Source organism: Trachurus trachurus (genome assembly GCF_905171665.1).
Source record: "Trachurus trachurus genome assembly, chromosome: 5".
Classification (NCBI taxonomy): Eukaryota; Metazoa; Chordata; class Actinopteri; order Carangiformes; family Carangidae; genus Trachurus; species Trachurus trachurus.
Genome location: NC_139896.1, coordinates 23,621,176 through 23,643,179, shown reverse-complemented (window position 1 = coordinate 23,643,179; position 22,004 = coordinate 23,621,176). Strand labels below are relative to the sequence as shown.

General features: G+C 44.1%; 3 protein-coding genes across 3 annotated transcripts; 1 reads left to right on the top strand and 2 right to left on the bottom strand.

The window, feature by feature from the left end:
• Positions 1–60: 60 nt before the first annotated feature.
• Positions 61–1,663, top strand: polr2j (RNA polymerase II subunit J). Its single transcript, XM_083972702.1, has 3 exons — positions 61–377; positions 1,293–1,401; positions 1,489–1,663. The coding sequence occupies exons 1-3, from the start codon at positions 235–237 to the stop codon at positions 1,588–1,590; spliced, it is 354 nt and encodes a 117-aa protein (XP_083828828.1). The 5' UTR covers positions 61–234; the 3' UTR covers positions 1,591–1,663.
• A 175-nt stretch (positions 1,664–1,838) lies between these two features.
• LOC310985747 (deoxynucleotidyltransferase terminal-interacting protein 1-like) lies at positions 1,839–8,379 on the bottom strand. Its single transcript, XM_083971384.1, has 13 exons — positions 8,043–8,379; positions 7,461–7,531; positions 7,133–7,229; positions 6,894–6,992; positions 6,615–6,674; positions 6,464–6,520; positions 6,290–6,348; positions 6,168–6,210; positions 4,226–4,284; positions 3,857–3,917; positions 3,678–3,749; positions 2,280–2,335; positions 1,839–2,182 (listed from the first exon to the last, which is right to left on the bottom strand). Exons 1-13 carry the CDS (start codon positions 8,115–8,117, stop codon positions 2,074–2,076), a joined length of 918 nt encoding a protein of 305 aa, XP_083827510.1. The 5' UTR covers positions 8,118–8,379; the 3' UTR covers positions 1,839–2,073.
• Positions 8,380–8,842: 463 nt separating this feature from the next.
• On the bottom strand, positions 8,843–20,551 carry pcif1 (phosphorylated CTD interacting factor 1). Its single transcript, XM_083971383.1, has 16 exons — positions 20,453–20,551; positions 18,467–18,621; positions 18,193–18,317; positions 17,419–17,544; positions 16,661–16,818; positions 16,057–16,211; positions 15,769–15,916; positions 15,588–15,671; positions 15,408–15,507; positions 15,002–15,161; positions 14,666–14,835; positions 14,166–14,252; positions 13,868–14,052; positions 13,659–13,752; positions 13,118–13,293; positions 8,843–12,271 (listed from the first exon to the last, which is right to left on the bottom strand). The coding sequence occupies exons 2-16, from the start codon at positions 18,591–18,593 to the stop codon at positions 11,926–11,928; spliced, it is 2,241 nt and encodes a 746-aa protein (XP_083827509.1). The 5' UTR covers positions 18,594–18,621; positions 20,453–20,551; the 3' UTR covers positions 8,843–11,925.
• Between the last annotated feature and the right edge of the window lie 1,453 nt (positions 20,552–22,004).

Here is a 22,004-nt window from a genome sequence, read left to right as displayed (position 1 = left end):
GGACTCACAAACGTAAACAAACAAGTTAAGTGAAACCCGTGTTTAATAAGGGTAATTTCCTGAGCTAAGCTGCTGTTCCAGCTGCAGCCAGGTCCTCCTCGGAGGTCTGGACATTCCTCACTTTGTATATCCGACGAGACGAAGAAGAATGAGCCGGAAGTCCTCGTTTTATTTTGAAGGAGTGTTTCTTCTTGTTGGTCCGAGCACTGACTCGCCGCCTCGCATCCAGGGAAAATGAACGCACCTCCAGCCTTCGAGTCGTTTCTGCTGTTTGAAGGCGAGAAGAAGATCAGCATCACCAAGGACACGAAAGTCCCCAACGCCTGTCTGTTCACCCTGAACAAGGAGGACCACACGCTGGGAAACATCATCCGAGCGTAAGAGGCTAACGATGCTAACAATGCTAACGTGCTAACCACGGAGCTAACAGGAGGCTGGCAGAACAGAATAGAATAAAATGATACTTTATTAATCCTTTACAGGAAATTATTGCTTCACAGCAGCTCCAATAGAATATGATAATAATAATAATAATAAAAACACACATACGATAATTAGAAGAATACAATAATATAGGCTAGGAATAACATGGATACAGTAACACAACCTGTCTAAAGTTATAAGGAGACATAAAACACATTTACAGTTATTCAGGATGAGCAATTGTGCATTGTAATGTAATGTACAAGTAACAGGAGGCTAACAGAGTGCTAAACGCGTTGGCAACACGGAAAGTCTTAGTATAGCAGCTTTTATTGTGAAATGTATTAAAACCAGTACCACTGTATTAATGTTATTAGTTTCATTATTAGCTGATCAGAATGAACACAGATGATGTCACAGAGCTGATTAGTAGAGTCAAACCATACCTAATGTGTCTTGGTTTCTACATAAGTCACGTGAAGACATCAGCTGGTGTCATCACATCACAACATCTATGACCAACAAAACTGTTGATGAAGAAAGTAAATGAGTGGTTGAAAACAAAGTAGAGTTACAGCTTAAGTGGTAAGCCTAGTCCTATTGATTACTTGAAGGGAGCATATCAATTCGCTCTGAATGAGATGCACGCACCTACATTACCAATATAAAAGTGAAGTTCATCTAATCCATCTGATGCAACACGACATCAAAGAGGAAAGCCTCTCTCGGTCATCATTTGATTGCCTGTTGTATGATCAATATCTCTGGTAAATTATGAGTTGACTGTTGCTCTTCAAAGTGACAACACCTGACTCCAGTCAATATGAACCTGATTAACTCCTGATTGTGTGTGTTGTTGTACGTCACAGGCAGCTGCTGAAGGATCCTCAGGTTCTGTTTGCTGGTTATAAAGTTCCTCATCCTCTAGAGCACAAGATCGTCATCAGAGTACAGACCACACCAGACTACAGTCCACAGGTAACACACACACACACACACTCTTACACACTTTTATTTTGACAGGATGGGATGTGTTATTAACAGATTGGGATGTTCAATTGACAGGAAGCATTTACGAACGCCATCACAGATCTGATCAGTGAGCTGTCCCTGCTGGAGGAGCGTTTCAGAGTCGCCATCAAAGACAAACAGGAAGGGATAGAGTGATGCCCCGCCCCTCCTGATGATATCTTGTTGTTCTTATTTGTTTGTTTATTTTTTATAAATAAAGTCTGTAATGTCACAACCTGCAGCATGTGGTGTGTCATCTGTTTACCTGCCTGTCAGGTGTGTTGGTGTTGGTTTTCAAATGTCAGGAGTAAAAACTGGAGGAAGCTGAATCGACCAGAAGCAGATTTTATATTGTAAAAAAAGAACGACACAAAAGAAAAGACACTTAAACTCTGATTCTGATCTGGAAAAACATGTTTTCATGTCAGTTTTTATTTCATTTTTCCCATTTTTTCTAAAAAAACAACAGTAAATAAAAACTAAATAAAGACTCAATCAGTTCAGAGTCTGGTGGTCACATGAGCAATCTCTCCTCTCTAAGTGGCTGATTGTTTATCCAGTACCTGGCTGTTTTTTCTTCCCAATGGACTGCTGGTGTGAGGGGGTCAAAGGTCATGTGTACAGTGTGTGTTGGAGGGGTCAGAGGTCAGCGTCTCTCTGAGCCTCCATGGCTCTCTGCATCTTCTCCACCATCCATATGGGAACATTGAATGGCTTCATCTCATCCATCTTGACATCTGGGCAGTCCCTGAACACACACACACAGAAGTGTTACCATGGTAACTGGCAAGGGGAGGTAAACCCATGTAGGCGGTTACTGTGGCGACAGATTACATCAGACTCACTTGTACTCATCACTGCGGGAGAGATCCTGGATGTCCTCCTCAATCAGCAGGTAGGCCTGAACACATACACACAACAAGTGTTACAGACAGTGGTGCGTTCAGGAGCAGCTGTAAAGTCTCAGGTGTTAAAGGGATAGTTCAACATTTTGACAAATTGGCCCATTGCCATTGTCCATTACCTTTATTTGTCAATGTAAGCTATACAGCGGAGCGGCAGGCTGCTCAGAGCTACGCTAATGGAATTTCTTAGTTTCCCTCATCAAACTCATCAAATACAAAATCCAAAAACTCCAAAACGCTTTCATGGACAAGTTGTGACCTGCACATTCACCACACTATGAGATAATAATGGAACGTTACGAGACGGAGCCGTTTGAGGTAAATACAGAGTTTGCATGCTGAAAAACTGTCCCTGAAGGCAATGCGCATCAGCGGTTTTGCATGAATTTACCTCTAAAACGACTCTGTCTCGTAAGGTTCCGTTATTATCTCATAGCGTGGTGAATGTGCAGCTCACAACTTGTCCCCCAGAGCGTTTTGGAGTTGTTGGATTGTGTATTTGATGAGTTTGATGAGAGAAACCAAGAAATCCCATCAGCCAACGTAGCGTAGCTCTGAGCAGCTCGCCGCTCTGCTCCGCCATTCTAAAAATAGCTTGCACCCACAATTAAAGGTAACAAACCAACTGCTATGACTATAGCGATTATGGCAATGAGCCAATTTGCCAAAATGTTGAACTATCCCTTTAACGTGTGTTTCTGCATAAACTTGAAAGTTATCCACCTTTTTCCGAACGTCAAAAACGTAAGCCTGTTTTGCCGGTTTTGCTCTTCCGGTGGAATTTTATGTTTACGTTTCCATGGTTTCAGTAGTCGCGGTAAATGCATGGATTTCTTTCTTTTTTTTCTCCAATGAAAATCTGTAAAACGCATGGATCATCACACCAGCTTTTAACAGTGGATATCACAAAAATTGACATCCGTGTTAAAAGCCGGCGTTAATAGACCCATGCGTTTACCGCAACTATGACAACGACTGAAAACCATGGAAACGGAAACGTATAATTCCACCAAACTGGCAAAACTGGCTTCCGACGTTCGGAAACTTGTGGATATTCAGTATTTTTTTATATCACACATGAGGTCCAGGGAGCCTTAGACCTCGGCCCCTGCAGACCTGTGATGTGTCCAAGTCCTTCTAATACATTATGATGAAACTTGAAGTCCCAAGGGTGTAAAAATCAGGTCAGGTCTCTTCTACTGAACAAGATAACACTGATGTGGTTTCACATAAGAAAGTCTACTTCCAAACCTAGACTCTGGATTAGAGAACTGGATGCAGGACACTTGTTTGTGGTTCCATATTCTACATGTCAGTGTTCATTGTGTTTCTTCTCACCATCTTCCCTCCTGTTGCTCTCATGTGGTGTCGCTCAGCCAACCATTGTTTGTCCTTAGCGTCTGCAGCATACTGACACACACACACACACACAGATCAGTATTCAAATGCGGCACGACAGAGCGATCAAGATGATCACAGTACAACGCTGCTTTGTAAGAGTTTCTCAGTGTTATTACCTTGAACAAGTCGGCGTGTTTGATGTAGATTCGGCCTCTGGTCCCACCCATCCCCAGCGCCCTGCACAGTGACAGCAACAGGTTTACAGTCTGTCTACCTCTTACATGAGCAATTTAAACTGCATTGTATATCAACAACATGACCACGCTAAAAAGTACAGGAAAAACAACAAGACACAAAAATCATCATCAGTATTTTCCCTCTACAGAGTCAAACCATTGATGTCTCTGACTACAACAAAACAAACCGCCCCTGACCCCAGATCAGACATGTATCTGAAGCAAACACTGTGACAGTAAACATATGTGGACTTCATCCTATTGATGTAAATAATTAGTATTTTATGTATGTGCTTGTAGTACTCTTACTTGTTTGCTCTTGAGCCGAGAACAAATGTGCTGCGTTCGTTCAGTCTGGAAGGCTCCCACTGAAAGACACAGAGAAACAGGTTAAGCACACACACACACACACACACACACACACACACACACACACACACACACACACGTATGTGTGTACATATTGAGGCTCACTTTTACCAATAACACTTCATGTCTTGTTTGGACAAGTCCCGAAATTCTATTATAAAGGCATTAATTAGCTCCAAGCAAAGCTGCTATCGGTCTACATCTGGGGCCGTATTCACAAAGAATCTTAAAGCAGAAGTGAGTGGTCCGGTCGTTTTGGCTAATGCTGCGTTCCAGGCAGGCTTTTGAAACCGTAAATTACAGCTTCAAGTCACAACTTACGACTTTGTAGCGTTCAAGGCAACCCGCAACTCGCGTTTTTCCGACCTGTTTTACCTGTGAAAGTCACTATAACGGCCACTCGTAACTTCTGACCCGTGAACTCGTACCAGATCAAACTGGTACGACTTCACAGGTCGGAAAAACACGAATTACGGGTTGCCTTGAACGCACCATAACGTCTTGTCAGCCGATGGACACACAGCCCTGCATGCCGTTCTCTCTCCTCATTGGATAAAAACTGTAGGATACAATAAAAGTTTTCTCCTCGGCTCAGAGCAGAGCAGAGGGACTAAGAGACCCGTGTTTCGGTCCAAACACTCACGCTTACTGTGCGTTCACACCAAAAGCTTCCAAAGCGTCAAAAACGCTCGAGGGTGGGCGTCAGACAAGACAGTTCCCAAAACTGCAAATATTTTCAGCCGCTTTGGCCGCTCGTCACGTGACTGACGTCAAAGTTCGATCGCGCTGGTCATTGGGGAGCCGAAATACAAGGCGGTTGCCGCTTAACCGCGGTTGCCGCTTAACCGCGTCATAGCTCATTACCCTAAAGTTAAACCTGGCTCAACTTCTCATCTGGTGACGCTTTGGAAGCTTTGGACGCTTTGGAAGCGCGGTGACGCCTGTTGACACTTTGGACGCTCAGTGTCGCCGGGCGCTCATTGAAAATGAATTGACTTCCGGCGTTTTTGGCGCTTTGGAAGCTTTTGGTGTGAACGCACAGTTACTTCTGCTTTAAGGTTAAAAGTAGCTCCTAAGGGCCGAATTTAGGAGCAACTCCTAAAAAAAGTGGGCGTGTCAGTCTTAAATTTAGGACTCCTAGTTTTTTAAAATAAGAGTAATTCAGAAAGTATTTTAGACCTAAAAGTAGCTCCTAAGTCTGGGAGAGCTTAAAAGTCCTCGTGAGGACTCCTAACTCAGTAAGACCTATTCACAAAGAATCGGAAATGGCTGCAGCCAGGCAAATGTATGGAGGACTGCGAATTGCTGCAGAGGGGGGTGCTGGAGCACCTGCCCCTTTGCCCTTTGATGCCCAAAGTGCCTTTTTGTCGGTGTTTTTTTTGTTTTGTCGGCGGCGGCGGCGAGGAGGAGGGAGGGGGGGGGGGGCGTCGGACTCGGCACTCAACAACCAATCACCGTGTTGAGCGCCTCGAATTCGTGCACGAGAATTGACGTAATCCATAGCAACGGGGCGTCACCAGGGCGTCACTCTTACTTTGCTCTTAGTGATTTATCCTTAGTAAGAGTAGGTCTCAGCGGCTTTGTGAATAGCTTTTAAGAAAAAACTCCTACGTAAAAACTTTTAGCGCGAGTTAGGAGCACTCCTGGCGGTAGATAAAAGGCTTTGTGAATACGGCCCCAGGTCTCCAGAAACACTGGCATAACAATCTCAATAGAAGCTTTTACATTTTTAAAATTGTTTTACTGATTATTCTTTCCTTTTTTGTTTTTATTGTCTCATTGTCTTGTCTCTATGGACCTAATCTGTGTCCAAAATAAAGTTATATTATTATATGGTCTCAGCTGTTCTGTGGTTGTAATGCACCTGTCAATGACCTCTCACCTTTGGTCCTTCTCTCTTGATGGGGTCAGACTTTGGCTTCACTCTGAGGACGAACGGTCGGAGCATTAGTCAGGTGCGACAATCTACCCGGATACTGATGATGTCACCTGTCAAATACTCACTGAGAGGAGAAGGTCAGAGGTCGATCGGAGGCGAGTGCAGCGCTGGGACGAGTTTTTCTCTGAAGACACACAATTTGAACACAGTTAAGAAAACGTTCACCACCACATGTCTCACACCTGAGTTTTGGTTCAGGTTTAACAGCTTCCAATCAACATTGTCAGAGGCCATGCTACCTTCTTGAGGAGGGGGCTTCCTCTCTGACTGTAGTCTTCATCAACAGCTCTGGACCTCTGTCAGGACACAAAGAACCAGCACAGGATAAAAAACCAGACCAGGCTACAACCTGTTCCTCGTGATCCTGTTGTTCACTTTGAGGGTTCCTACCTTGTTGGCGACCTCTGGCCCTGTCGTCTTCACCTCCCCCTCTGGAAACAGCTGTTTGGCCTGGAAATGACATGAAGAGACAGAGGGAAGTCGTGGTCACCAAAGACCGGTAAGGTCAAAGCGTCATGAGGTCGTCTCATGGTCTCAGTCAAATGTCTTTGTTTGTTTATGATGAATCAGAGTAAATACTGTGAGTTAACAGCATCAGAGACACACAGGTGGTACAGATGGTCACATGACCATCAAGGTCCAGGGTCAGACAACAGAAAGTGAGCTCACATGTTCCAGTACGTTCCTGCAGGCCTCTTTGATCAGCTGATCGGTCTGAATGTCTTCTCCCACGTTCTCCTTCACATTCTCTGCCGCCTTCTCAAAGAACTACAACACAACGACACCGTTCACACACTTATCTGAATAAGGAAACTCAGAAAACTCTGCATTTTATCCAACAGAAAAGTAAAAAGTGTCAGAAAGCTAAAAATCACAACAATCATGTGTATGTGAACGTGACCTCTGACCTTGTGGTACTTCTTGAACACGGCCATGATGTCATCGTTGAAACTGGGCTGAAGCACCGCCCTCAACAGGTCCATGGACACCTGAGGATCTGTGTAGCTGCACACACACAGACACACACATAGCTGTTACTTGCACCTGTGAATCACTCATCTGATGTGAAACCATTGACCACCGGTTGCTTAGCAACTCTGACATCACAGCAACGTCACTCAGTGATCTGTAGATGTGTTTCAGATGTGGTCACACAACACGGTACATGAACTAATTCATCACTAGAAATGAATTGTAGAGAACAAACAGTGTAAACCAGTATCAGTCGGTACTGACCTGACAGTCATGTGTGAGCGGCGTCCTCGTCTGTGAATCTGTCTGTGTTTGATCATCACATTCCACGGCTTCTGCAAAACACACACACACACACACACACACACACACACACACACACACACCATGAGAAGAAAATGTTTTGCTGGAAAACAGCAGGTTTTGGTTCTTGTCCTCAAGCTAAACAGTGGGTGTGTCCATTGGCTCTGATGATGTGAGCTGTGTTTAGTAGCCTACTGGAGCCATCCGCACCTGCTGGTCCAGTTTCTCGTAAATAAACAACTGTCATGCTGGTTAGTGGTTACCTCGCAGGTGACCTCACTTCAGACACTGTGACTGTCCTCACACCTTTTTTTTTTTTTTTTTTCAGTTTCTTTCTTTTTCAGGTTTTGTTGCTTAATCATATCTTGGGAGGATGGAGCCGGTTTTGGCAGATTTGTAGATCAAATACAACATAACTGTGTTAACACCTGAGTCTATGGTTAACACAGGATGAAACATCACATAATAACCCGTCCGGGGTTCGGGTTAACGTTAGCTTCGAGCTAAGCTAGCCCGTTAGCCGCCTTTAGCTCCGGCTCTTACCGGGACCTGCTCCGGCTGCTCCTGCGCGTCCTGCTCCAGCCAGTCCCGGCCTCCCTCGCTGCGATGGGCTCCCATCGTGGACACCGTCCTGGTCCCGTTCACTCGGGTCGGCTGAGCTGACTCTGGTGGGCCGGGCTGCGCTAACGGGAACTACGGCTAACACCGGAAGCTAAGTGTGTTTACTATCCGGCTGATGACACAAACTGGACGTTACTTGGACGTTACCGGACTCACAGCGCTGACAGATGTCGAGGGTAAATGTTTATCGATATCCTAGTATCCAGTAATCATCTGTGATTGTTTGACGTCTGTTTCCTGTAAATTACAATCGTTTCCGCTGGTGTGAAACAAGCTAGCAGCACCGACAACTCTTCCGGTTACATTTCAAAATAAAAGCACCAGCTACAAAAATCTAAAAGGGGTTTTATTTTGTATTGTGAACACACAATACAATACAATTGTTTTGGTTTTTCCCGGTTTAAAACCCTAATATTTACATGTCCCTCACTTTAATTGTTGAAGCAGTGATAATTATAATAAAACTGCTATTCTACTCAAAAAGCCCAACAGCACAGTTGTTAACACAATTTTATATTTTCCACCTGTTGTGGACAAATGATATTGTACTATTGTTTTTTGTACTAGAAAGCATTTCTGAAATCTTGTGAACAAACTTCTACATAACACTACAGAAAATCTGAAAAATTTAATTATAATCAGCGTGTTTCAGTGTGTCCAGTATAAATGATCAGACAAGTCGGACTGGTTGTACTGGGTTGGATATATTTTTTACTGGGAGAGTGAAGCTGCAGTTTGTCTGCAGGCAGGACGAAGGACAGACTGTATTTACATTCTCCAGCTGTGAGGACCACAAACAGCCGAGTCTTCGTCGATCAGACTCACTTCACATTAACCACCAGACTTTGATGAAAAGGAGAAAATGTTCTGTTTTGTACCTCAGCTACGAATAAAAACAGATATTTTCATTGTCGACTTTCTCCAATGCAAAGAGTCTGACGCTGAAAAGTTCTGCTTGTCTGAATCAGAAATATAAAGACACATGTTTACACATTCATTAAGGACAAACAAACTGGAGACAAACTGTTAAGTGACTTCTGTTGAACAAACTGTAAATTATATAATTATATTTCAAGAAAACTATTAACATGTTATAATTACAAGCAAACGTCTTGTAATCACAACTTTCTTTTATAGAAATCCTTTTTGAGATTACAGATTTCTGAAGTAGTAATTATCACCATTTTCTTTTGATTGTGAAATCTAATATAGCAACTGGAATATAGATAAGATTTAATGAAACATTTTAACTATGTGGTACAGAAGTCATGACTACAAGAAAATTTATTAAACCCTAAATTGCATTAATCAGGCATCCATATCTTAATTACAACACAATAATCTCATTATGTTACGCATCTTGTAATTTTTAGATATGCATGTAAAGACAGAGATAATATACAATATTACTACATAACTACAAGATTTAAACCTTGTACTTTTTAAATACAAATCTTATTAAAATGACAATAATTTCTTACACTTATGAGATAAAGATCTCATAATCTAGTGTTTTCTCACAATTGTAAGAAATAACTTTTCTTTAAATTATACAGGAAGTCCTCATTATGAACAAACTCCTTGACATGTTTTTGTCAAAATTAATAAGGGATGTGTATTTAGTAGGTCCAAATCTTATGATCTGTATGATAAATCACAATAAATTTTCTCCAGTTTGTTTTCTTTAGTCAGTGTAATGTAATGTGGTTTCCTAGAAATACCAAGGTGTGAAACATTGGAGCAATCCACCATGCACAAAGTACAAAGACCGGAAGCAGGCTGAAACTATGAAACTTAACTTACCAAAATCAAAATAAACCCACCTTCAAACAAATACAAAAACAGCTATGCACAAAATGTCAGCATTCTCCCTTAAAAAAGCTGAACACAATAGTTAAAATTAAAATGTTGAGTCGAGATAGAACATGTTGGGTGACTGTTTTCTGCAAAGCCTGATGCGGTGCAGTGATGCCAATCGGCCCGGAGACTCGGCCTAAAAACATTCAGGATTACAAACATCATTAAAAGTCTGAAAGGTTCATGCACAAGAACAAAAACAAAACAAAAACAAACTAAAACCCCATTAAAAAACAAAACAAACAAATCACTTACAGATAAGAGAAGAGCTGAGAATTATAAAAATAAGGTGGAGGAGTATTCTGCTGGTAAGACGTCAGCATACTGATGCATACACACATCTACTTTTACATACAAGTTATAGATTTTCTTAATAACACTTTGGTTTAGTTCAAAACAAACTATCGTAAGCTTTGTAATACAGGAAACAGATCTCCATCTCTTTAAAAAATTGTTAAATTAAAATCAAATAAAAAAAGAACGGTTAAACATTTTAATTTGTTTTTCAATCAATTTAACAGCAGATGAGGAAAATAACATCAACAGACTTCACATCAGTTGAACTGTACATTATCTACACAGCTGCTGCCGCCGCAGCAGAAAATGATGTCACACAGCAACAGACGCCTGATAAGACGACTCATCAGCCAATCTCAAAAATAGTCAGCTGCTGGCTGCAGTGATGGATTACGAAGTGTGAGGAGCTCCGGTTCCTCATAGATTTCTTTTTAAATATTTACTCAACGTTATTTAACACAAAGTGTCAGAAGTCTCCTTAATGATGAGGCGAACTATTACCATAAAAAAAGTCGCAATGTTTTGTGAAAAAAAGTCACAGTATTTTGAGAAGAAGTTCATACGTTCACCAACATGTTGTATGGTGTGAATTAATTCCATCTGTGCACACAGAACAAGAACCAGACTTTTACTGCAGGAACCCTGAAATAACTCCTCACACTTCGCCTCCTTTTTCATGCAGCTTTGAGATGAAGAATCATCTTCAACAGCTCCAGCTACGACCAAACACACCTGGGTAAACACCTGCAACACAAACACCCCCCACCCCCATGTCTGATGAAACCTCCTCTCTAATGAAAGCACAGGAAGTAAAGGGACCAATGAGGGAGCTGGAAGATGACGTCTGTCTCTCAGCCGTCTGTTCTCGCTGAACAGTCTGAAGCTAAGTCCCCGTTCTGTCTCCGCCTCCTTGCACCAGTAAATCTGACCTCACCATGGAGGCTCTGCCCCCTACCACCTTGCTTAATTTTCATTTTTCCCATAATGCACCCTGATCCGAGCAGGTGCATCATCTGAACGACGAGTTCTGATTAGACAGGCCATCCCGAGGAGGCGGGACCTGAAGCAGGATGCTGCTGAATTCTGTCCGACTCAACAAAGAAAGATAAGTCCAATAGAAACAATAGCTGCCTTGTCAACCAATCACCAAGCCCAGTCGGTGTGGGGACCAATCAGAAGTCCTCCAGTAATCCAGAGGAGCAGTGACATCACAAGTGAAAGAAAGGGTTTTTTTTATTGCTGGAGCTCCAACACGTCGCTGCTCACTGATCAACCCTCCATTCTTAGTTAGCTGATGTTTGTTGCTAAGCAACAGTAGCAACAACGTCAGGAAGTGAATCAGCTGCAGGGTAGAGAAAAGCTCCAGGCGCCGTGATGTCAGAGCTTTGAGTAACCAGAACAGCGGATGCAGAGCAGACGGGGCTGAAGGGACAAATGAAAGCCAACTGAACAGCAGAAAGGGTTAATCAGGTCTCAGCATGACTCTCTGACAAAACGGCATTGTGGGTTTGTTGAAAGAGACCGAGGGTGTGCTACAGGTGCTGGTGAGGGACAATCTGAACAGACGAGACGACGATCAGAACAAAATAACTCTGTGAAACACAGAAACGTACACCGACTTTTCAGCAGGTGAGGGGGCGTGGCCAACCCACTACACAGCAGCCACCTTGTCCTGCGGACTGCTGCTGCTGCTACTGCTGCTGCTGCTGCTGCTGTTGTTGTTGGTGTTACTGTTGTTGTTGTTGTCGTGGCCCCCCGGCGACGCCACACCGCTCTGAATCCTATCAGCGGCGGCCTTAGGGGCGGAGTCTCTGTCTCCAGGAGCGGTGTGGGCGGGGCCAGGAGAGGACAAGGAGGATGTGCGGGAGGTGGCGGGGCGGTATGCGGCCGTCAGCTCGGCCAGGCGCTCCGGAGTCGGACCCCACTTTGCAAAACCTGCATCGTTCTGAAGGAAGAGTACTGCAGTACCGTGTACTGCCCGGTAGTACATCTCATCCCTGTAAACACATAGACAGAGATCAATACAGTACTGTCAAACAAACAAACAAACAAACAAAATGCAGTAGTTAGTTAAACATAGTACTGTTTCATTTAGTACAGTAAGTGCTAATGTGTCATTAAAGTTTTTTGAGCTTTTCACATGTTCCTGTGGCATTTTTCTTGTGTTAGAGGACATATCAGCAGAAAAGGAAGTGCAAAATTGCATTTCTGAGTTTTTCTGCCTTCAAACTGCTGTTAACCAATGGCAGACGCAAACTGGCAGTTTCAGGGAGACTGGAGCTGATGTGTCACAGCTCCAGGGGAGGGCACTAGTGCTACAAGCTCCCGCCCCGCTCTGCATCTGGCTCAGAGGTGAAAGGCTTGACAGCTCGGTGTAGCTGTCAAGGTAAAACAGGTATAGCTCACCTGGTAGAGCAGCTTGCACTGTGAGCAAGGACTATGCTCCAGTCTGGGATCGAATCTCAGTGTGGAGTTTTACACTAAACGCGCTGAATCTGTAATTGTACAATGTCCAGCTGTCAACAAGCGGGGGGTGGGGTGCAAGGAGGTGGCTGGGCGGTTGCAAAGCAGCGCAGTCTCCGCCCACCCCCCAGAGGTGCATTGCTAATGTGCATGGCTAATGAGCTGGTTTTAAAATGACCAAAAAGGGTCGCGGGAGTGGGACTTTAAGTTCGATGTATCGGTAGATAGTTTTTAGTACAGCTAAGAGTGATACAGTAGTGGTTGTCTCTCTTGCAGGTCTGTTGGATGCTGGAGCAATACTTGTGCTTCTATGGTGTATGATGAAGTATCAGAAGTATAGTGCACTATCAGTGTAGTATGGTAGTAGACACAAACGGTACCTCTTGCAGATGTGCTGACTGCCGGATCGATACTCGTGTTCATAAGCCGGGACACCCATCTGGTGACGGAGGAATCGACTTGCCTCCATGCGGGTCAGAGCCGGGGTGACAGGGTCACGCCACTCTGGGACGAAGACGATGAAGGACAGGGGCTCAGAAGACTGATCCAACAGTTCCTGCCAGAGAAAGAGAGACAGCCAGTGAGTCAGTCAGCTTTACTTCTACGACGCTTTTCACAAAGTGCTCTACAACAAAAGTGCAGAGTGGCATAAGACAAAAACCATTGAAATAACATAACCAAGCTACCCAGACAAGCCAGTTAAAACACAACATAAGGGAGTTGCATTAATCAAAGCGAGGTGAGACAAAATCATGATTCATCATCTCCCGATCAGAGCAGAGACAGCCACATATCCTCAGACCAGTGCAGCCTGAGCTACTTTTTAACCTTTGGCCCAACCACTTCATGCAGCACCAGTACAGTAAAAGCCCAAACAGCCAGGCTGCTTCATACCAGTACACATCAGTATGGTTGACCGACCTCAAAGTGTGTCACCATGGCGTCCATCATCTCTTCACAGAAAGGAGGGTTCGCTTCAAATGAGCCACTGACCGGAGAGAACGACAGGAACGGCCTGAAAACACACACTCAGTTAATGAATGCTCCACACACACACACACACACACACACACAGGGCGTACAGGCCGCCGCTGTCCCACAGTGGACAGGTGTTCAAACGCCCGTCTCACCCTCTGGACCCGAAGAAGCCGTCCATGTCGGGGAACGCGGAGCAGAACTGTTTGAAGTAGCAGTTAAGCGGCGAGGCGAAACACTCGAAGGAAACTCCAAACTGTCGGTTCAACGCCTCGAACACCGTCACTGGCAGCGCCCCCTGCAGACCTGTCCCCTCATTAGCACCGCTGCCAAACATCTCCTGGAGACACACACACACACACACACACACACAGAGCACATACATCAGTGAACTGAGTTGATGGTCATGAGAGGGCAAGTGAAAGCCGTTTGGTTAGAGAGAGAGCTGCTGACCTGGTATCGTTTCAGGAGGCACCAGACTCTGGACAGGAACCTCTCGAAGCGCGGGTCGTCTATACAGCTGTACCTGTACAACAACTCCTGAAGGTACAGACAGACAGAACAGAAACCGGTCAGTGTAAACAGAGACGGATGTTCGTCATGATGTTTTTCAGGTCAATGTCGCCCTCTGTGGGTGAAGCGTACAAATTAAAAACTATTTCTTGTGCATCAAGTTTGTCACTACAGAGATGTTTCATATTGCAATGCCTCTGTTTGTTTGCAATGGCTCGACAGGGCACGACCTCCCTGTTTTCTGGAGGCCATTCAAGGGGCTTGTTCTTTTCACCGATGGTAACAGAACAGTGATTTTAAAAAAGGTGGTTTCTTTTAAACACAAACAGATAAAGATAACTGTTGTTACAGAGCTTCATGGTGTCATAATAGTGACATCACAGTAGCATAGCAGCAGCAGTGTCAGCGGTATTTGTCGGAAAACTTTCACCAGTACTGACCAGTTTGCTGAAGTGACCTCTGTTGACTTTGACCATCTCTCCTCTGAAGCGCAGACAGGCAACGTCGTTCTCAAAGTGCAGCTCCACTCGGGGGAGGGGGGGCGAGGGGATCGACAGACGCACTGGGTAACAGTAGACCAGCCGGGACTGCGGAGGCGACGCACACGCTTCTGAACACAGGAAAAAAAAAGGGCAATCTTGAAAATAACAGCAGCAGTACAGGCAAATTGATTTTGGTGTGTGTGTGTGTGTGTGTGTGTGTGTGTGTGTGTGTGTGTGTGTGTGTGTGTGTGTGTGTGTGTGTGTGTGTGTGTGTGTGTGTGTGTGTGTGTGTACCTGTGGGGGGGTCCTGCAGCAGGCTCAGGTGCGTCTGTCTCAAGCGGCGGCTGTATTCTGCAGACAGCTGGTAGATCTTGGAGCAGATCCCCTCCACAGAGTCTTTAGCGACGGCAGTGACATGAGGACCACACTGTTGCCTCAGATGCTCTAGTCGGTCCTTCAACCACACACACAGACACACACACACACACACACAGTTTCCTCCATCAACAACGTGATGACCATGACCTCATATGTATCTGCGGCTTTAGGACTCTGATGGGACCCTTTCTGTTTCCCCTTCACATCTAATGACATCGAGTTGGTGATGATGATTGTTTTGGAAACTCAAACACTAACTCAGATACTCAACATCTTGATAAATAAACATACAAAACAGAGGAGGTTTAAGATGATGAGCTACCATGTAGTCCTCCTTGCTGGCGGAGTGATCCCGGCGCAGCCAGCTCATCGTGTCCTCAGCGTTCCACTTCACCACCTTCCTGCTCTCCGGACTCGCGTTCCTGCACAGGTCAGAGGTCAGAGGTCAGAGGTCACAGTTTCCTCAACGTCAGTCTGCCTATCAGCTGAAGACTTCACCTACCTGGAGTCAATCATCTTCTTGGCGGCTTCGGCGTATTTAAAAAGCAGCTTCCTGGCCTCCTCCTTGTACTTAATGCGCGACAACCTGAGACACACAGGAATCAGTATTTAATAAAAATAAAGGAATTGATTTTAATAGCATCCAGTCCAGGTTCACGTCAGCACAGAAGACACACAGGTACCTGATGGGGATGTCGTTCATGACCTCTCTGAACATGGACGGGGAGATGACGGGGTCACAGTCGCTCGGCAGCAAGGGGTCGTGACCTTTGTCGATCACTTTCCTCTCCAGTAGCCAACGGTTGAATGACTCCCGGGGCGGATCAATACCTGAACCGCAGACAGGAAAACAAACATTAAGTTGCAACACATGGGACTTTCAGATGGTAACGCAATCGTAAACATAGATTAAGTGACCAACAAGTAAATGGATTGTGCTCATACATACATCATACAGCTTTCATACATACCTTCTCTCTGGTGACACAGCTCGTGGTAGTGTTGCCTCAGTTTGGTGACCAGCTGAGCTCTCTGCAGCTCGATCTCAGGGTGGGGGGGCAAGTGGTTGGCTGGGGGGTGCTCTCTGATCACAGCGTTCGTCTGAATGTCCAGATCCCAGTAGATACTTAAGACAACAACAAAAAAACAACTTTAAAAGCAGAAGTAAGAGATCCGGTCGTTTTGGCTAACTTCTTGTCGGCCAATGGAGTTAGCAGCCCCCGCCCTCGTCATGGATCTATTGGTCCTCGTCCCTACGTCACCACATTCACGCGCATCCCTTGGCTGCACACACAGCCCTTCATGCCGTTCTCTCTCCTCATTGGATAAAGGTTGTAGGATACAAGGAAGTATACAAGACGTTTTCTCCTCGGCTTGCAGCGGAGCGGAGTGACTGACAGACCCGTGTTTCGGACCAAACACTCTAAATAAGTGATTGCTGTCGGAAGATATAACTACTTAAGACTTATATTAACACAAACATTCCGCTTCCGCTTACTTCTGCTTTAACAACAAGCGTTGAGACCAAGGACCTCCACATGAACAAACAAGAGGATGTGTAGTAGAAGTACTCACACAGCTGGTCTGTACGGGGCGGGGGCGGGGGCGACGGCGGGGGCGACGGCGGGGCTTGGGGTTGTAGGTGTGGCTGGTGGGGCCTGTTTGTCCTCAGGGGCAGCGCTCCAGGGTTTGACCCCTGGCGTGCTGGGTGAGATGGGCGTGGTGGGCTCCACCTGGAAGAAACAGACCGACCTTGTTTGTTTATACATGATACACAGGTAGTTAGCAGACCACACTTCCCATCAGCCTCTGCTGCTCACTCGTCTTTATAAAAACATGATGCATACTGCACTTCAGACAGTGTCTGCTCATGTGGCGCAGTGGGTAGAGCAGGCGCTGCATCGGGCAGCCCTTTACTGCATATCATTCCCCCCTCTCTCTGCCTCCCCATTTCCTGTCTCTCTCAACTGTACTATCAAAAAAGCCCCAAAAATATACTTTTAAAAAAAGGAAAAAAGAAATGACATCCGACTTTGGCAGGTGCTGTAGAACGTCACGTCACATGACCCTAAGCCTGATGGGAACATGGTGAAGGCACTTTTCTGGATCAGGCGCTGCAGTAGCTCTCCCAATGCACCAACTGGGCAACATCTCCACGAAAACAGATCTTGAACCTAATATCTTTTAGTTTAAGCAACATGCTTGAAGCTGAGGTGATGCCAGTCTTTTAAAACTCCACCACAGCTGCATGTTGAGCATTACACCAGTCAAAAGTCAAAATTAAAGTCACACATCACTGAGCCAGGTGTGCGCTCTGGCTCAGTTGCTTTTACCTTAGGTCGCTTGATGCTGTTGGGCCCTGCCACCTGCTCCTCAGAGATCCTCCTTTTCCTCTGGCCATTACCGAGGTTATTGTCTGCGCCCTCTGCCGGAGCTGCATTCAGACCTAAAGGATCAGACTGCAGAAAGACACAGGTAAAAGACAGCCCACATATACTGAGACATACAGTATATAATACAAATTCTGTATGTGGGTCAGTGACAAATAAGGTTGGCAAGATAAGAAATTGAGAAATATATTTGAAAAATGTTTAAAAAAGCATGCTTGTTAAAATGTACATTTTGTATTCATGTTGTTTTTTATTACATTTGAACCTTTTTTATACACAGAAGTAAAAATGCCCTGAAAATATCAAATGGTGTAACCACAAAAGTAGCCCATTAATTATTTTATCCACCTACAGTGGATTTAAGTGTAGGTCTACTATTAGAAGAAGAAGAAAAAAATCTTCAGAAAACTTTAAATTGAAAAAAAAGTTTGCTGCATTTTCTATATTTCAATTTTAATGCAATGTATTTGACAACACTGAGCAGGACATACACCTAAAAACATTGCTTTTCTTCTAAATAATATGACAAATTATGTACAAACTGTCAAGAAACATTGCAAAAATGAATTACATTTATTCGACATTTGAGTCTAGATTTATTTTCCTGTATATAGTCAGATTTCTTTTTTTTAAATACCGGTTACACCACTTGACATTGGGTTGTTATTGTTATATCATCATAGTATTAATAGTATTATTCTATTAATTGAAACTCACAATGACATCATGCTGACCCAACACTGGGACCTCCCACAGACTTTGATTGGTGAATCTGTTGAAATAGTAGGGCCTGTTCTCCCTCCGGGACCAGCACTTCGCCCATCCAGCCTGGACCAGTTCATCTTTTAGACAGATCAGAAAGACAAAGACAGATGAGAGAGAGACCAACACACACAGATGTACCTCTGTTTGTTTAAAAGCTTCCTGCAAACTATCAAAAACCTCTGTACACATTTGGAGCTCAGGCAGACAGAGACACAGACAGGCGTACCTGGGAGTTCAGGTGGTTTGGAGGTGGTGGATGGAGAGAGGGGTGGTCCTTGAGAGGAGGCGGAGGCAGAGGGAGACAGTATCGTGGCTGCCTCCCCCTTCACCGATCCCTGGCTGTCATTGGACATCTCAGCTGCTCATCAGAATGACATCTACCTGCCTCAACAGGAGGAGACAGAGTGACTTTCAAAATAAAACAAAGGTGTGATGAATGAAAGCATTTTAAAATCTGACTTCCTTGAGTAGGATACACCGTGTGTCCGAGACATATGTGGTTATATTTCTTATTGATGTTATTTTTTTTACCTGCAGCATTACAATGTGATCTATATTCAAACATTTAATCTGGATAAGGAAAACACATGTTAATGGAAAGTGTAGGCTATATTTAAAAATGTGGTTGGATCTGTCTGACCTCTTCTGGAAGTAGTCAAGCTCATATTGTGTTCACATTTCATTAAGGTATGACTGCAATGTTTGATGTGGCTGATTTACTGCCAGTTCAAATTACTCACAGGCATGTTTAGCTGTGGACAACTGAGATCTAAATGAAGTTAATCCAGTAGAAATACTAGGTGTAAACGCAAAGGCAAGGTTGTATTACTTATTTTTTTAAGGAATCTGGACACAGACTGCACGTGTAAACAGGGGGAAAAGTCACAGCAGATGTCTGAATATTGAAATAAAGACAAATCAATTATAAATTATAGTTGAAGATTAATTTTAAGTTCCCCTTAAAATGTGAAGCTGTCTCCTTCAGCTTTGGGCTAAGTGGGGTTCTCTGAACTGACAATCTTTCCTCATAAAAACATAAAAGTTTTCATTGACATTTGTTATTGTTTGTGTTGATATGACAGTGTTTGACTGGTGATTGCAGTTACAACAACATGAAATTATATCGTGCTTTTTTTTTAACAAATCTGGTCTGCAGCAGAAACAGTCATTTAAAATGTACCGGTACGCGACGGGAAAAATAAAAATTAATCTAATCTGATAACAAATAAGTTTCGTTTGCTTAGTTTCAGTCTTTCTCTGCTTGCGATCTCAGAAACAGGATCTATTTGGTAAATGAAACAAAAAATCTGAGCATCTCAAGGACGTTTTTTTCGTCCTGTTTTTAAAATGTTATCGACCAAATGATTCATCAATGAAACGAGTAAGTTAGATTAGTCGAGAATGGCAGCAATCATTGATTGCAGCATAATGAAGTACTTTGATCCCATCAAACCCGTGTGTCAGAGGTGATGGACGGCACCGTGTGTATATAAACCTGACTCTATCGGATTTAAACGTCATACACTGACACTTTAATGGGTTTCCAGTCGGAGGGAAAATGAAAGTCCAGGCCGACTGGTTTATCATGACGGCTGAATGTGGCGGCAAAAGGAACAACACCAATGTATGCAACTGATGCCGAGCATCGATAATCGATAGATAAACCAGAGCTTGTTTGTATCGGTGTCTTATCAAAGCGCCGTGTTTATAAATTTCATCTTTTCCTGATGTTTTCTCTCATACGCAGAGACGAGCGCCATGGTTACACGCATGCGCCTGGCAGGCTCTCCGAACAAACACGGAGGGGGAGGAGGGAGAAGGAGGGGGGAGGACAACAAAAGGCTGCGGCTGCTCCTCCGGAGCCCGGGCTCAACACACGGACACCGCGGCGGTCGGTAACGGCATACCGTCGCGTCAAACCGGGCTAAAGCGGTCCAAACGTAAAGAGAGGGCACCGGGCCGTCGTTAGATCCACCGTTAACGGCCATTTCACGCCGCGCGCTCGGAGCGACAGCTGCTGTTTAGGCGCCACTTCTGTTACAAGATGGCGGACACGCCCCTGCCAGAGCGCGGAGTGTCCTGCACAACATTTCTGCTCTGGTTTAAGATCCCAGCCGCCCTGCGTGCTGGTAACCCGGTTCATCTGAAGGCCCAAACATTCCGCCGCGCCTCGGTGCGGTCGGAGCGGCTCTGCGGGGCCGGCTGCCCTTACCTTGACCAGTTAAGTTGCGGACAGTTGCGGGTTCTGTGTGTTTGTTTCGGGTCCTCCGCTCCGCTCCCTCCCCGCCTGCTCAGACATCTTTACAGGGACCCGGGCTGAGCCACTGCGCAGGCGCGGCGTTATACTCGCTTCCTGTTCCGAGGTGTCCTGCTCTGGACGCCATGTTGAGCAGGTCATAAACCCGCAAAGTCCCAAAAGACACAAAAGTAGTCCGTCAAACACTGCTCCTTACTTGATTAAACGAGAAGTCTTCACTATTCCATGTTGTTTTTAGTTTTCAAAGAAAAAAAAATCTCTTAATTGGTCTTTATAGAAACATTAAATTTACAGTGGCATCTAGAAAAAGTGAAATTAGTTTATTTGAAATAAACTTTGGCTAGATGGACAAGATCGTTCATTGGAGAAAAATGGGAATGTTTAACATCTCCATTTCCATTTCAGTGACAGCTGAGTTTAACTCTGCTGAGCTGCATGATTGAAACCTCCAAGAGAAGTTCACTCACTGTTGTACTTAATCATAGCCTAAATACCTTGTTTTAACAGTCTTGTGAAAAACATTAATCTTATTAACAAAAATGTCACCCTTGTAATGAAATTAAAGAAATTAGTAATGTAATAGAATCCTTCAACACCCCTGTGAAAAAATGATACAGTATCAAACAAATAACAGTCAAATGCACATTTTGGCTCCTACAAGTTATACTGATGATATTTTTTTCCATCTTTGTGATGGATGTTTATTTATTTTCACTATGTGTTTTTGTCTTTTCATGTCCAGACACTGGATGGTGCTGTCACGATATGTAGCTATGTGGTTTGTATGGTGAAGTACAACAGTGAACCTTAGTTAACTGACGTAAGAAAACATCTTGACACATTTTTCAGATTCAGGGTTTCCTATGTCCATAACTGTAGTGTTCAGAAAATACAAAACCTTAAAAACATCCTTTTAAAAAGTCACATGTTGTACATGAACATATTCATTTAGTTGTCTTTATTTTATTTCAGCAAAATAAACAGTATCACTGTATTCAGACAGTCCACTTATGAAATCATAACATCACAAATGTTAAATTATCTGACATGAATCAGAGCACCAGTAAGTTCACTGTTAGTTACTGGTTATCAATAAAGGTACTACAACAAGTCATGTTCTTGGCAGTCAATTGAGTTAAAAGGTTAAACTCTTCATGGTGCAGCCTATACAAATTAAAATTAGTTTGACACATTCTGCAGCATTTCTGAGGTCAGAGGTTGTTTAAATTCATCTCTGACTTGAGGTGTTCATAAGTGCTTTAAAGATCTGTTAAATCCATTAAAACCCACAGACCTCCTCCAGAGCATAAGCAATCATCTTAGGGACCGGGCCTCATGAGGATTATTCAGCACCAGAGACCAGTCACACCTGGACTCACACAGTCAGAGTCTGAAGTCAGTAGTCCAGACTCTCAAGCTGATTGTACCAACCTGACTATACCTAGCTTTTCCTGATTTACCTGACAGCATATGACTTCACTGTACCTAACCATATCTGACTCCACCT

Excerpts from the sequence above, each read along its gene's own strand:
- polr2j (XM_083972702.1), top strand. The coding sequence starts at position 235 with ATGAACGCACCTCCAGCCTTCGAGTCGTTTCTGCTGTTTGAAGGCGAG. Across the intron at positions 378-1,292 it reads CTGGGAAACATCATCCGAGC|GCAGCTGCTGAAGGATCCTC; the intron begins GTAAGAGGCTAA and ends TGTACGTCACAG. Across the intron at positions 1,402-1,488 it reads CACCAGACTACAGTCCACAG|GAAGCATTTACGAACGCCAT; the intron begins GTAACACACACA and ends TTCAATTGACAG.
- pcif1 (XM_083971383.1), bottom strand. The coding sequence starts at position 18,593 with ATGTCCAATGACAGCCAGGGATCGGTGAAGGGGGAGGCAGCCACGATA. Across the intron at positions 14,836-15,001 it reads GCTGCAGGACCCCCCCACAG|AAGCGTGTGCGTCGCCTCCG; the intron begins GTACACACACAC and ends TCCTGTGTTCAG. Across the intron at positions 14,053-14,165 it reads GCCTCCTGAAACGATACCAG|GAGATGTTTGGCAGCGGTGC; the intron begins GTCAGCAGCTCT and ends GTGTGTCTCCAG.
- LOC310985747 (XM_083971384.1), bottom strand. The coding sequence starts at position 8,117 with ATGGGAGCCCATCGCAGCGAGGGAGGCCGGGACTGGCTGGAGCAGGAC. Across the intron at positions 6,675-6,893 it reads GCAGGAACGTACTGGAACAT|GCCAAACAGCTGTTTCCAGA; the intron begins GTGAGCTCACTT and ends TGTCATTTCCAG. Across the intron at positions 2,183-2,279 it reads TCCCGCAGTGATGAGTACAA|GGACTGCCCAGATGTCAAGA; the intron begins GTGAGTCTGATG and ends GTGTGTGTTCAG.